The sequence below is a fragment of the Sinohyriopsis cumingii genome, chromosome 3, assembly GCF_028554795.1.
Source record: "Sinohyriopsis cumingii isolate HCF-2022 chromosome 3, ASM2855479v2, whole genome shotgun sequence".
Taxonomy (NCBI): Eukaryota; Metazoa; Mollusca; class Bivalvia; order Unionida; family Unionidae; genus Sinohyriopsis; species Sinohyriopsis cumingii.
Window position 1 is genome coordinate 134,642,434 of NC_142963.1, and position 16,794 is coordinate 134,659,227.

A 16,794-nucleotide genomic window follows, 5' to 3' on the forward strand; every position below is an offset into this window, starting at 1 on the left:
TACCAGTAGTAGCAGAAATGCCCAATCAGTTGTAAAATTCCTCGAAGATGGACATTAAACGTTGCATTTCATCGAATTAAGCGGGTCCACATGTTACTTTGGAACAAAATTTATGCCCAACATAATGGAGTTGTCAACTTAACAGGGGTCGAGATAAATGGGAAAAAATTAGCATAACAAAGAAGGCTTTTTTTTAGAGCAGGCTAAAACACTCGACATAACCGAGGTCAAGATAAGTGGGTTTGAATGTAATGTCATGGTTTTCACCAGAAGATTTCTTATGATGTCTACCGAGTCCAAAAATACTTTTACCACTACTCCGCCTGAATTGATGGCCATATCAACTTGATTTTTCCTATGTTCCCTTTCAATCCCAGTGGGATGTGGGGAAGAAAATCCTCCTTCCCCATTATTGTGTCATGGATGCCTACGTCTTGGTCTCTAGATACTTAGATGAATCATGTCACATGATGGACCTAACATGTCAGCTCAAGTGCAGAAGAAACAACGGAATGGTCCTCTCACTCTGTACATTCTAGGAAGTGGAAGAAGCATTCTCATCTTCCTGTAAGGTCTGCTAATAAGGACAGTCCCTTCACTCTCCATTTGAGGGACAAGGATACCCCTATTCCCATGACTCCCTCACATCAGAGAGACATTGAGATGCAAAGTCCTGCATCCGCACAGGAGTGAATACAGGATGAAGATGTCCTTTCTGTGTTGGTGGACTTTTATGAGTTTGATAATGAATTGGCTGAGAAGGGCATATTAGACAGGGCAAAGAAAGAACATTCACTAGTTTTCTACTTCTAAATTGATTGAGTGTCCAAAAATGCAGTGTGTTTTGGCTTTTCATTGATCTTTCCTCCTTAAACATATTCCTGTAGGAGTCATCATTCAAGATGGAGACCACTGGCTCCCAAATTTTGTAAAGCTCTTTTACTTGGCAGTCTTTATTGATATTCAGGTCTTCACATCCACATTTTTCCTCCCCACAGGAAGTATTTTTGGTTTTGCCTGGAGTAACAGGTTTTTCAATTGTGAACTCATCCATTCCCTTTCTTTCAGGAGAATTTAAAAACCATGAATTCAGGGTCATTGTCACTTCCTGGGCCTTTCTTTATCATTCTTATTCATGTTATGAGACCTGCATTTTGGCAGTCACATAATACTTTTTTCTATTACCTTTGATCTTGATGTATCAGAACAAAGGGATATGCTCACTGTGCTGAACAGTAATCGCTTAAAAGGTGGCTCAACCTTTTCAGCCAGGTTACAGCAATGAATAACACTACTGTAAGGTTTAGTACACCAGTTTATACCTATTTTTTGAATGCCATCAGCAACCCTCTGAAATGGCAAATTCAGCATGGCAGTAGTAACAGATGATGTATTACTGCTATGGGGGCGGGGGGATATTTACCTGTCACTATTGCAAGATTCTCTCCTCAGACCTGGCTCTGTTAGTGTAGTCCTAGTCAAGGTGAAAAAGTAGTCTGAAGGGAGCCTATGATTTGGGAGTCAGACTATTTATTCTGTTCTAGACATTTCCTAATAAAAGAAAGGAAGTATGACAAAGATAACTATGTCCCTGAAGAGCTAAGTAAGAAAGGCGATAGTGACAGATAAATAATTACATATTGACAGGTCATTTGACCCCTCCAAAAAACAACATTTAAGCTCAGATACAAACAACAGAGAAAGAGTTTGTTGGTTGTTAATTATTATGTATTATATGACTTATTTGCAAATTTTTATATGTAATTTAAATGGTATTAAATATAGCTTGTAATGCAAAGGACTCATTTGACTTCATTGTCAAGTGAGGTAAGTGACAGTACCATGACCTCATTGTCAAGTGAGGTAAGTGACAGTATCATGACCTCATTGTCAAGTGAGGTAAGTGACAGTATCATGACCTCATTGTCAAGTGAGGTAAGTGACAATACCAGTAAGAGTGATACTTTAAAATGTGTCACATGTAAAATATTTTTTTGACATTTTTTCTCGTAAAAATTACTTTCATTGATCAGTGAAGGGTAAAACATGATATTACATTAAAAACTTCACAGTGATATACTTTGTCAGTTCACCTTGAAATCAGATCAATGATTCATCGTGGCCTAAAGACACAGTTTTTACGTTACTTTCTAAAGACATTAAGATGTTCATAGATTCATGTGCATTTTGTTGCACTAGGATCTACAGAAAATGTCTTAAAATAAAAAATAATTACATTTAAAAAAAGTGCAGTGATGACCTGTTACCGTCTATCTGGAAAATAATTTTATGAGTCGAGTATTATATATTCCCCTCACTTAATAATCAAGAAATGCATAGGATGCTTACTGACTTTTTTTCTGATATATTCTTTCTAGTAACATTATAATTACAACATGAAGTAGACAGACATTGGTGGAGATACAAGGAAAGTCGTAACAATTGTGAAGATTTTTATATGCACATGTTTTGGTGTTAATTTCACTAAGGTTGTTCAGATTTTTTGTTGGTATTTAAATCAATCCCTTTCGTTATTTGAATGAAGAATATTATATATAACGACATCTACTATATCAAATAAATCCTAGAACCATGCCACTTAGCTTTAATGAATGATGTCACAATATATCAAATAAATCATAGAACCATGCAACTTAGCTTTATTGGATGATGTTATAATATATCCAATAAATCCTAGAACCATGCAACTTAGCTTTATTGAATGCTGTCATAATATATCCAATAAATATTCGAACCATGCCACTTAGCTTTATTGAATGATGTCATAATATATCCAATAAATATTAGAACCATACCACTTAGTTTTATTGAATGATGTCATAATATATCCAATAAATATTAGAACCATGCCACTTAGCTTTATTGAATGATGTCATAATATATCAAATAAATCCTAGAACCATGCCACTTAGTTTTAATGAATTATGTCATAATATATCAAATAAATCCTAGAACCATGCCACTTAGCTTTAATGAATTATGTCATAATGTATCAAATAAATCCTAGAACCATGCCACTTAGCTTTAATGAATTATGTCATAATGTATCAAATAAATCCTAGAACCATGCCACTTAGCTTTAATGAATTATGTCATAATGTATCAAATAAATCCTAGAACCATGCCACTTAGCTTTAATGAATTATGTCATAATGTATCAAATAAATCCTAGAACCATGCCACTTAGCTTTAATGAATTATGTCATAATGTATCAAATAAATCCTAGAACCATGCCACTTAGTTTTAATGAATTATGTCATAATATATCAAATAAATCCTAGAACCATGCCACTTAGCTTTAATGAATTATGTCATAATGTATCAAATAAATCCTAGAACCATGCCACTTAGCTTTATTGAATGATGTCATAATATATCAAATAAATCCTAGAACCATGCCACTTAGCTTTATTAAATGATGTCATAATATATCCAATAAATATTCGAACCATGCCACTTAGCTTTATTAAATGATGTCATAATATATCCAATAAATATTAGAACCATACCACTTAGTTTTATTGAATGATGTCATAGCATATCCAATAAATATTAGAACCATGCAACTTAGCTTTATTGAATGATGTCATAATATATCAAATAAATCCTAGAACCATGCCACTTAGCTTTATTAAATGATGTCATAATATATCCAATAAATATTAGAACCATACCACTTAGTTTTATTGAATGATGTCATAGCATATCCAATAAATATTAGAACCATGCCACTTAGCTTTATTGAATGATGTCATAATATATCAAATAAATCCTAGAACCATGCCACTTAGCTTTATTAAATGATGTCATAATATATCCAATAAATATTAGAACCATACCACTTAGTTTTATTGAATGATGTCATAGCATATCCAATAAATATTAGAACCATGCCACTAACCTTTAATGAATGATTTCATAATACTGACATAAGAAAAGTTGATTCAGTCCTCTCCGAGTTGCATGGTAAACATTTATTTGTCAGCAGTGGATATACTGAAGATTGTGCTGTATGGGTGTTCCAAATGCTGTATGGGTGTTCCAAAATGCTGTATGAGGGTTCCAAAATGCTGTATGGGGGTTCCAAATGCTATATGGGGGTTCCATTATGCTATATGGGGGTTCCATTATGCTGTATGGGGGTTCCAGTATGCCTGATATATGGTATGCCAACTTGTACAATAGACATTATGCTTATTACAAGCACCTTATAGTTATGGCTGTACAAATAAATTTTTGTGATGAATAAAATAGGTTTGTGAAAATACAACACATGATCAGTTTATATTTTCAGGGTAACAATGTTTTTTTAAGATTCTAAGTGGCACCCATTTTTAAAATATTGTTCCTTTTTCTGACAATCATTCTAAGTAAACAAGAAGCAAGGTGAATTTTCTTATTCATTATAGAATATGGTTTGCTATCTTCACAGCTTAAATTGTTTTTGTGAGAATCTCAACTTATAAATCAAATATCTATATTTCAACTCATAATTGATCTGTGAAATTTTCAATTGTTCTTATGGTCTACTCTCTCTTGTGTTGTTTTAAGGTGAGTGTCCTGAGTCTGACTAGCAGAAACCACTATTTGAACATCACTCCATCCAATATTGTTATTATCTACCAGAACAAGAAGACAGGCCTTGCTAAGGTATGGTGCATTAAAGAGGCTTGTTCCCTGTCAGAGGTGTTGCTTTCATTAGACAGACAAGCTTGTCAGGAGGAGGAACAGGAAATTAAAGAGAGGGAGAAGTGGGAAACTCAGACTGGCAACAATGTAAATTTCATAAATAAAGAAGGCACACCACTTTTTACTACCCCAGGTCAAAATAGAAATTTAAGTGTTAGAACACCTGGGAGCGTTACAGGTGCACAGAATAGTACACCTCAGTTACTCAGTGGAGTTCAAAGAATGAATACTCCAAACATGTCCAGGGTTATTGCTTCAGGAAGGAACTATAATTTTAAGATTGGCCCTAATATACAAGGAGCAGGTATGCCTTTTTCTGATAATAGGTCACAGATTCTTAAAGTCAGTAGTCCATTTCCAAGCAACGTAGCTGCCAGTGTTAGACCGCCATACATTGGAAGTTCTCAAATGCAGAACCGTACACCAAGTGCCAGTACTCAATCAGTGCTTACAAATGAGCAGTCATTTCTTTCAGATAATAAGACCTCAAACCGGACTGTAGGCACCATTTTTGTTCAGAATAGTTCTGTAAATAAGCAGAATCATATAGAACAAGGATCTTCAAAAAGTTCCAATAGTGCATCAGCAGCATCTGTTCCAGGACTTGTAGGCATTGCAACAACAGTGACTTCAGCATTTAATGTCTCATCAGGTAACGATTCCCCTTTAGGGAACCCCTGGAGATTTCAGTCCAGAACTTCCCCATCCAGTGCCCCACAACAAAGATTATCTACCTCATTTAATACTAATTCAGATGCAGTTTATCAGACTACAAAATCTCAACAATATGGACAACAGAATTCAGGTATTAGCAAAGATGGGAATAAACACAACCTTGAGAATACAGGCTCAATCAATCTTGTTACAAAGAGTGTTGCAAACACAAGGTCATGTCAGCTTCTAGGAAATTCAAATTGTGAAGATTCACAATTAAATCAGCACAATTCTGCAGTGCAGAGTACTGCCAATATAGCTACTCTCTTTGAAGGACAGAGATTAAATGAAAGAAACATGAATTTATTAAATCAAAACATGGAAGAACATCTTTCAAATAAACTTAAGTCAAAATGGTCATTCAAACCAAGGAGCTGTCTGAATAGTCCCTCCATAGGAGTGACTGCAAACTGTCATTTGACAGATGAGAATTTGACTGTTCAACAGAGGACAGAAACACAGTCTGGAGTGAAGAGGAAGATAGAGGAGGACAATTTGTGGCAGGATGGTGAGTATGTAAAGTATTTTTAATCTTTTTCAGTCAGATTAACCTCCCTTGGAAGCAGGTGTCTGCCATCATTTGTCAGTATACGTAACACTGTTATTAACAGCAATAGCAGCTTGTTTTATATATATATATATATATATATATATATATATATATATATATATATATATATATATATATATATATATATATATATATATATTTTATTTTGATATTCCAGTTATTTTAGGCTTAATTTTGACACCTGTAAAAGTACTTAGCCACATCTTCATGTTGACACACCTTTCTGTTTTCTTTTAGGAGCATATTTAATGAAAATATAGGTTTTTTTATGAAGAGGAACATTTCATACCTATTTGCATTAGTTAATTGCAATATATTTTGCATATACACTATAGGCTTATCTGGATTCATAGAAAATCACTTCACAAAATGTGGAAAATTAAAGATGACATTTTTTACAGTGAATGAATTTTCAGTTGCTATGTCACCTTGCAAATATTGTGTCACTAATTTTCATACTGAAGGTGATTTCAGTTAGATGATGATATCAGTATTGTTCTTATTCAAAGTGATTTCAGTCAGATGATGTTAATAATGTTTCAATCCAATGATGATGTCAGTAATGTTCATATTCACGGTGATTTCAGTTAAATGATGTCAGTAATGTTCATATTCAAGGTGATTTCAGTCTAGAGTTAGATATCAGTAATGTTCATATTCAAGGTGATTTCTGCTAGATGATGTCAGTAATGTTCATATTCAAGGTGATTTCAGTCTAGAGTTAGATATCAGTAATGTTCATATTCAAGGTGATTTCTGCTAGATGATGTCAGTAATGTTCATATTCACGGTGATTTCAGTCTAGAGTTAGATATCAGTAATGTTCATATTCAAGGTGATTTCAATCCAGTGATGATGTCAGTAATGTTCATATTCAAGGTGATTTCAATCTAGAGTTAGATATCAGTAATGTTCATATTCAAGGTGATTTCAATCTAGAGTTAGATATCAGTAATGTTCATATTCAAGGTGATTTCAATCCAGTGATGATGTCAGTAATGTTCATATTCAAGGTGATTTCAATCTAGAGTTAGATATCAGTAATGTTTATATTCAAGGTGATTTCAATCCAATGATGATGTCAGTAATGTTCATATTCAAGGTGATTTCAATCTAGAGTTAGATATCAGTAATGTTCATATTCAAGGTGATTTCAGTCTAGAGTTAGATATCAGTAATGTTCATATTCAAGGTGATTTCAGTTAGATGATGTCAGTAATGTTCATATTCAGGGTGATTTCAGTTTGATGATGTCAGTAATGTTTATATTCAAAGTGATTTAAGTTAGATTTAAGTAATGTTCATATTCAATGTGATTTAAGTTAGATGATGTCAGTATTGTTCATATTCAAAGTGATTTTAGTTAGATGATGTCAGTATTGTTCATATTCAAAGTGATTTAAGTTAGATTTAAGTAATGTTCATATTCAATGTGATTTAAGTTAGATGATGTCAGTATTGTTCATATTCAAAGTGATTTAAGTTAGATGATGTCAGTAATGTTCATATTCAAAGTGATTTCAGTTAGATGATGTTAGTAATGTTCATATTCAGGGTGATTTCAATCTAGAGTTAGATATCTAGATGATTATATTAAAGTTCATATTCAATGTGATTTCAATTAGATGATGTCAGTAATGTTCATATTCAAGGTGATTTCAGTAAAGTGATGTCACTAATTTTCATATTCAGTGTGATTTCAGTTAGATGATGTCAGTAATTCATATTCAAGCTGATTTCAGTCAGGGATGTCACTAATTTTCATATTCAAGGTGATTTAAATCAGATGACAATGATTAGAGAAACATAATAGATATAAGAATAGCCCTGGCTCATTGTAAAGCCTTCAGGAGACATGAAAAGCTAGACTTGGACCCTCAGTGTTATAAGGCTGTGCATCCTGCATACTCATGAGTTTCTGAGACTAAAACATCCTCAGCTATTGACTATAGGCAATAAAATATATTAAAATTTGATTGTTAGTCTTAAATGTAATTATTTATCCTTTCCTGACCTGGATCCCACTTTTTCCTGCTGGTCACTGTTGATGAAAACTTGGTGTCCTTGACTCCCATTGTCCAAGGCCATAGAGACCATGAAGATCTCTGACAGCTACAGCAAATGACTTTTCTTATCATTACTCTGGAAAATCATTATCATAATCCAGAAAAAATGTCATTTCTCATTCAACTCTTGCCTTCTTTAGAAGGCAGAGGAAGATAAAGTAAGAACAATTTTAGGTTCAGCTTGTATAATCAAACATGACAAAACTCATTTTTCCTCAAATTTTATTTTAAGAATGACATAATTATTAATGGTAAATATCAATATGTTGTGTTAATATTTTGCAGATCTCAGTGATGACTTGCTGTCACAGCTGTCTGATGACTTCTTAAAGTAGCAGAACCTGTACAGCCAATGGATTGATACTTGAAGTACATGTTGGATTTGAACATCTCCAAGCTTCCAGGGAATTACAAGCTGAAGATATATGTCTCTTTTTATGCTGGCAAAAAAAATGCAATTTCCTGAGTTCTGCATAGCCTTTATGCTGGCAAAATACAGTATTAGACATAGTACCCCATCAATTGTTTATGTTGGGAGCTTTCTACTTGGGAGGTGCAGTGTCTCTTCCAGTATGCTGAATAAAGCATGGTAGATTCATTTTTGTAAAAATTAAGTTGCCCCTTAAGTCATAACAAAACATCAGACATGTATAATGGTAAGTTCCAAGAAAATCAAGATTTTCTAATAGTTTTTAGCAGCCACTTCCTTCACAGGGATGCCAGTATTGAGAAACATGCAATCAGAAGGGAATTTGTAGGGGCATTTTGAGCCAAAAAGCAGGATTTGAACTTGTCAGGCATTGTGGAAATTGCATTGAATGCAGTGGTCATCTGAGTTTTGGTAAAAGAGCTAATGGTGGCATATTGCTCTTTTAAATCATTATGATGCTGTGATGTAAACATCAGACAAGAATTGTTTAAAATGTTAAAGAGAAAGAGGGAAACAAAGGTTAGGAAACACCTTCAGTTTTCATGAGTGACTGCAAGTCTGAAATTATTGTTTAAGTTTGGAACACCAAGCACTGAACTAGTTGAAACAAACCAGGAAACAAAAGGAACTGACATATATCATGTGCGTTAGTTAGAGTATAATTGTTCCTCATTCTGTACAGTTTGATTAATGCATGCTTACTTTGTTATTGATTTAAGTAATAGTACTGGGATAGATATACTTTGTCCTCAATGTAAAGTACAAATGTTATTAATATTTTGAATATGTAAAAGTGAAGTTAGCAAATGTCAAGCTACTGCCTAGTAGTTTTATCATATGCAAGTTGAAAAGTAAATATTAGTAATGCAGTAAAATTGTATGTCTTTTATTGTAAATTTTGATACATTGATCCATTTCCTTTATGGGACTTTAATTGTGATCAAAGTTACACAACTTGTTGGATTTCAACCAGATTCATACATGCCATCCATTACGCTTTTGGTGTAATCATTACGCTTTTTTTCACTAAATTATGCCTTACGCATAAACGTGTATATATAACACTTTTTCGGTATATCCACCTTCTACAAAAAAATCAGTTGTTTGTTTTCTTGTTTTTATTAACATCCCATTAATCCCACAGACCATAATTGAGAAAAGACGGCTTTTACGTAACTACAATATAAGAGTACGTTTGTCCGTGCACTTTCCTAACAGTATTATGTTCTATTTATAGCAACTATCCTATTACCCAGAAACATGCTGGTTCTACTTTCAAACTTTCGACCTTGTATTCTGTTTTTAGCAGCTGTATGGCTTAGTGAGGAGAGAACAGACTGGTTTTCTAATTTTTAATCTTTACTCACAGATTCTTTTTTCTAATTTATATTTAGTACAGAACCAGTCTATAGGTATTTGGCACTAAAAAGTAAAATTTATTTTAGTCAGTGTATGAGAACAAAAATATCTCCTTCCAAATAATTTCACAGATGGATTAGAAAAAGGCCAAAAATAAACGAAACATAAAATAACAGAATCCTACAAAGATGAGGACATGAGGGCAGCATAACATGACGTTTATTGCAGGCCGTGTGGAAATAATTTTACTATTTGGTGCTAAAAGTAATCAAATGTATTTTAGTCGATGTTTGTGTTAGAGCACATATTTTATCAAAGAATTTCACAGGTGGATCAGAAAAAGACAACAAAAAACCGAATCCTTCAAAGATTAATACATGAATGGCATAATACAGTGTTCCATTCTCGGGCACAGTAGCTTGTATCGTTGCTTAAAATTGACCTGTCATACATGTACTATATAGTTTTAAGCAACGATACGAGTCCCTATATTCTAGGACAGCATACATGTACTATATAGTACATGTACAACAGGTCAGTTTTAAGCAACGATATGATTCCCTATATTCTAGGACAGCATCATGCTCATTGCAGTCTGTGCGGAAACGATTTTAATATTGAACATGGTGGTAAATTTTATGTGGAGAAACACTTGAAAACAAAGAAACACATCGAATTAGCTTGTCTTACAAACTCCAAGACTAAGGTAACTTATCTACAGCAGAACTAAATTACAGACATGAATGTTATAAATGCTGAGGTGTTATTTACCGAGTTCTAAATAGAAAGATGATGAAGATCTTGCTATTGGTGCAGAAGCAAGAGAATTCATAGAACACAATTCTACTCTAGCTGTGAAGGTGTTTTATGATATTGTTAGAGATTATTATGCTACAGACTGTGATTACATGCTCCAGAAATTCCCCTATGGAAATGAAGTGCTTTTAAATGCTTCAGTTGCTGATGTAAATGATGAGAAATAGTCAAAAAGCTTCAAAAGTGTGTTAGATTCTTTGTCAAGAGATATCCCTTTCTATTACCATCCTTGCTTACCTTGGCTCATCTGGAAGGAGAATTCCTGCAGTATAAAGTTGGGATTCTACCTGACAATATACTTAATGCAGATAGATTTGATGTGCAGTGGCACCTTATTTCCCAGCTAAAAGACACAATCACGGGAAGATATAAATTTCCTCTTCTTTGTCAGGTTATGAAAGGAATATTGGTTCTTTACCATTCTAATGCTGACTGTGAGAGATTGTTCAGTATTGTTAACAAAAATAAAAGTGAATTCAGATCCAGGCTCAGTAACCCAGTACTGTGCTCTACTGGTGTGCAAAACATTCATGGTCTCAGCTGGTACAAAGTATTTTAAAATGCAACATGAAAATATGTTGCTTTCGAAAGCTAAAAGTGCTACATATGAAAACTTGAAGCAGTAAAGGATGTTAAAAGATGAGAGTTGCAAATAAATCATTGTTTATTGAATTTTTAGCATGTATTTGTAGATTCCTCGTTTTCTGCTTGGATTCCTCTTTTTGTCCACTTGGATTACACTTTTTCCTCATCAAGGGTTAGCATGTATGCAGATTGGGCATAATGTTCCACCACATTTACAGGAGTTATGGCCCCTGATGGTCCTCTTGACTTATAGTCCACCACATCACTTTGACAAAGATTGTTGATTTTCAACTCAGTTTTTGGTCTGCAGCTTGATACTGATGAGACCTTGAACAGATTTAATTGTCAGCATTCTGCAACATCATTTAATACATGTTCCAACCTGGATAGAAATCGAATTAGAAATATGGTCTCTGGAGTGGTAACAAGCAATTGCTCATGTAAACTGAATTAGACTTATGGCCACTTAAGCTAATAATGATGTAATACAACAGCCCCCTCTTTTGGCAAGCCTAGCATTTTATTTATCTTGAGAGTAAAATCTTTAACATGGTACATTAATCTTAAAAATATTAACATTTACATTACAGTAGGGTTTGGAAGGACAGATGGACAAACAGTGATGGAAAAATGATTGCTGTATCAAGCTTCCATTAAGGTGGACATGACAATAAAGCTGCAAGCAAAATTTGAATAAAATGTAACACTTATGAGGTTATGTTGCAAAAACCTAAGTTAGCGAGATGGGGATTAAGCGGTCAAATTTCCTTCAAAATATAGACAGTAAAGGCTGAAAATAAGACTTTTCCAGACAGTATTCTCCCCTGAAATGTTAAAGGTGTAGTTATAAATGTACCAGTAATCAGAGGTCTTGGAAACGCTTAATCACATGTATTTGGATGCAGATTTTTTATCTGGGATGCAGAAATCACAGGCAGGAGTCCTCTGTACCGATGTGATAGGTGGGTGGCAAAATTCAAAGACTTGCCAATCTTGCTTTAGCCACCTGCTGAGTGGGAAAATGTGTTGATCAGTTAGCTGTACTGATATTTACAGTGACAGAATTCAATGTCTGACAAACCCACTGAAGAGCATGTTGCCTTTATAAACACTTTCATTTAGCATGAAAACAGGATTTTGAAGACTGGCAGCCAATTTGAATGACTGAATGGCACTATTAGGACCAGCTAGACATCATAAGAAGTTGTTTAGCAAAAACCCCATGATGATACAACCATTTTTATTTTAGACCAACTAGATAAGAAGTCTTCTGGTGACCCCCTCCCCCATGGCAGTGTTACTTTTCATTCATAAGGATTTAGCAATAAGATTTTCAAGATGGCCATTGTGGCAGCCATATCAGCAATCAAATCATCATTTTCATTTAGGACCAACAAAGCATAAAAAGTCTTATGGTGAAAAACCTTGTGTTATTATATGCTCATTTTTTTCCCCGTTAACTTTACATTGTCAGAATAGTTCAGTATTACCCGATACTGAACTTGCGCGACAATACACATATAGCATTCACGTGCATAAAGGAACTACTTTCAGTTGTAAACAAACAATGGACACAGACGCCAGCACTTTTGATTTGTACACAAATCATGTACACTCGCGTAAGAGGCTCTTTACGTTGTGGTTGTTTAAATTTGTTTCTGAATGAACTAAAACAGATGTTTTGTGGACTGCCACATACCAGCTGCTTTGGCACATTTTGCATTGATATAATGTTACGGATTTAGGCTAGCTACAGTATATAACAGACGCAAGATAAGGTCCTTACAAATAACATACAAGTGACAAGTCATATACTCTCTTCTTTAGCTGGTGATAAGAATGGCAAAATAAAATATACTTAGTTTTTCATCCTGAATTTCCTCAAAATGTATTTTTCTTAATTCTGCAAATCCGAATTACATGAGCCAAGTCATAGGTTTTCAATCTGGATTACACATTTTGAAATTGTACTGTAATTTCGATAAGTGTAATTGCATCCTCCTTACTGCACTCAAAATGAAATAAGCATTAAATTCCATAGCGTCTTTTTGATAATTGCAATTGAAAGACTTCATATTTTTCCCAAATTATGATTTCAAACATTCAATGACAGAAACAGAAACACATCTGCAGATGTCAACATGCTTCTCCCTAGCTTATTAAATCTCATGTGGAATCGTCACATACAAATCCAGTCCATAATCACGAAATTTCCTAGAATCGAGAAAAATACCAAAATCTATTCATTCCAATTCACAATATGACTCCAAATTTCAACTAGACACACCATTTTCTTTCGAAAGTTATGTCGAGCGCACAACTAAGTTCAAATTTATCTGTGCGGAGTTATGTGCACAGTAATAATGTTGATTTGTGTAATGATGAATATACGCTTGTGTATTTAGTTTAGAATGCGGCATACATTCATTTATGTTGTTTCTTTTAGTGTATTGTGGCTATATAATTAAACCTTGGGTAGAATAAAAAAATATAATAAAAAGGTTACTGCATTTGTATGGGAAAATATGAACTCGTTTTGTCAAAGGATATACTACACTCCCTAGGTCGTGCAGTATTCCATCCCAAAACTCATTCATATTTTCCCATACAAATGCAGTAACCTATAAATATATTACATATCAGAAATCAGATCATGACCATTTTGATTATGGGCCAACTAAATATAATAAAAAGTGAAGACCCCATGGTAATATTACATTTCATTCAGGAGAAGTACATGTAGCATGAACAAGACTGTAAAGATGAGCACTTTGGTGGCCATAATGGAGATCAGATCAGCACCATTTTTATTTTGAGCCAGCTTAGACATCATAATACGTCTTTTGGTGAAAACCCACTATGTTGATGCAACCATCCATATAGGAGGGGTCATGATACTATTGTAGCAGCAATATTGGATGTCAGACAAGTACCAATTTCATTTTGGTCCAACTAGATATCATAAGAATTCTTTTTTGTAAATCCAAGATTGTTGGTTGGTCGATTGTGGATTTTACGGTGTACCAGCATTGTAAGGTTGTATATCACCACAAAAAGGTCATATGATAAAAATGTATGTATTAAAAAGGTTTATTACTAATGAGCGATAAAAATACACAAACAACAATGTGATGGTGAGGATAATATATGACAGTGCCAATCAATGGTGTATGTAAATGATGTGTACAAAGGGTAATTAGATAATAACCCTAATTTACCTAATACACCATAAGAGCCATCAGTGTAGATTCTTGTGTAGTTCTTAAATTTGGAGAGAAGTTTATTGTAAGTTACGAGAAATGGAAGGATCTATTTCAGATTTTTTATTTTCTTCATACATTGTAAATTTTTGTTTTAGAAGTTGTTAAAGAAACCAATGACTTCCGAGGTTTGAAAGGTCAATTTTTGTACTGTCAATGCTGGAATATATTCAAATGCCAAAAGTAGGTATGGCATTTGGTTTATTTTGGTATAATATTTTTTATTTGGGTTGGAAAATATGCAAAGCAGGGTTTAAAGGGTTGGATCTTAATTTTAAAGCATATTATAAAGATAATGTTTCTCTGCGATGTGACTTGTTCACTTCACCCAAAAGGCTTTCACATGGGGATGGTCCTGAACACTCCCAAAATGAGTCTTATTGCTTGATAGTGCATTGGGTCAAACTTCTTCATATGTAACTATATGGCTGGACCATAAACAACACAACTATAATCCAGTTTTGATCTCTAATAAAGATTCTATATCTATCAGCATCCCATTCACAATGAAGTACTGTGTTCATGGTTCCCACGCTTTTCTAAAGATAAATTTCCAGGGTTTTTCCAGGATGAAATTAATTTTTTCAAGGTTCACATATGACCATTACTGAATGGAATTAAAGAACATTTTAGATCAGAAAACATGCATTTTCTAAATCTATAGATGTTTCTCTTTCAAGACTCTCCAAAAAGTCAGAAAAGATAATCATGTACAAAACCACAAAATGTATCACAGGAAACAAGTTTGATTACATTTATATAAATTGGCATGTAAAGTCATTTCAGTGTACAGAATACAAATTCTAATTTTGTTTTGCTGCATTAAGTTGCTAAATGGGAACAACATAATGAACATAAATTATGTTTTGTTTCCTTTCAAACCTTTAATTCTAAAGAATTCTATAGCAATAAATATATATATATGCATCTCATAGAAAGTAACATTTCCAATTACAGTATAAAAAAAAAACAAAAGAAGCAAATAATTAGGATCTTATCTTGTAATGAAAAGAGTTTAACCCTGAATTTATCTGTGCCAATAAAATTCCAAACAAGATTTTTCAAACAACCTAATCTCCTTAAGACAATCTGGTTAAAAATCCACCATTTAAAAAACATTTTCAAAAGAGATTATTTAAATTTTGACAAAAGACCTTCAAAATTAGATACTGTTGTATAAACAAGGACTGAATTTTTTGTAAAATCAACTTGTCTCCTTGTAAATCGTTTAACCAGTCCCCAACCCTGTATTGATGCAGGGGCTCGTATCATTTTTTAATACATAATACAAAGGACGACAATTTCTCATTTCAGTTCTGAGATTAAAAAATTTGGACTACAAATTTGGCTTGAAATGAATAGCAGTCCATTTTCTAATCTAAGTTTCCTCTGAATATTCCCACCCTATTTTACATATTTGGACATTTAGGTTGGGGTGTGGGGTCATTGCAACTGCATTTCGAAAATTTGGAATTTGCCACCACCTTGCAGTACTGACATATGGTAGTCACTTACCAGCAAACCTAGAAAATTTAAACTTTTGTGATATCGACTCATATCTGCATGAAATCAATAGGAAAATGATTTTATTTTCTCAGAAATGGCAAGTATTATGATCGTTATGTCTTTTAATCCACTGACAGACTAGACGAAACTACAGCATAGATGAAACCTGACCTGGTACTCGCCATTTGCATTACAAGTCACATGACTTCACAAATCTCAAACGACGACATTGGAAGTCCAATAGTCACCTGATATCAAGAACAAACTCCTTTATAATGTTGTACAGAAATTCAATTATATTAAATGAAAGTCAGATACTTTTTGTAAAAACCAGCAATCTGGCCAGTCCGATTTATCACGCAGCACATGTCAACGTGGTAGTCACATGATACAACAAAACTCCAGAAGATGTTCTCAGAATATATAAATATGGAGAATTTTGTGTTCTTTCGTTTTTGTATTTTTATTACAACCAGTATACAACTTTCATTTAATGTTTTATATTTTTCTCTACAACATTTGAAAATGTGGGTTGTTAGATTTGTGTACTTGTGCAGCTAGCAATGCAGATCATGAGTACAGAGATCATACTTCATCAACAATGTAGTTTTTTCTTGTCTTTCAGCAGATTAAAGACATAACGATTTTAACACTCATAATTTCTGAGAAAATAAGCAATTTTCATATTGATTTCATGCATGTATCTCTCGATCTAATGTTTAAAGTTTGCTTGGCCATCCGGTAAGCAGCTACGCTTTGCCACCACCATGTTGGCC

The 16,794-nt window shown here is 33.7% G+C and overlaps 1 protein-coding gene across 1 annotated transcript in view; it reads left to right on the forward strand.

Moving 5' to 3' along the window:
* LOC149803908 (uncharacterized) overlaps positions 1 to 9,914 on the forward strand; it is a 35,563-nt gene extending 25,649 nt beyond the window's left edge. Inside the window, exons 8-9 of the mRNA XM_089953723.1 lie at positions 4,574 to 5,933; positions 8,348 to 9,914. Of these exons, the coding sequence (XP_089809849.1) occupies positions 4,574 to 5,933; positions 8,348 to 8,397 (1,410 nt within the window). The 3' untranslated portion in view covers positions 8,398 to 9,914. The remainder of the gene's footprint in view (positions 1 to 4,573; positions 5,934 to 8,347) is intronic.
* Positions 9,915 to 16,794: the final 6,880 nt, after the last annotated feature.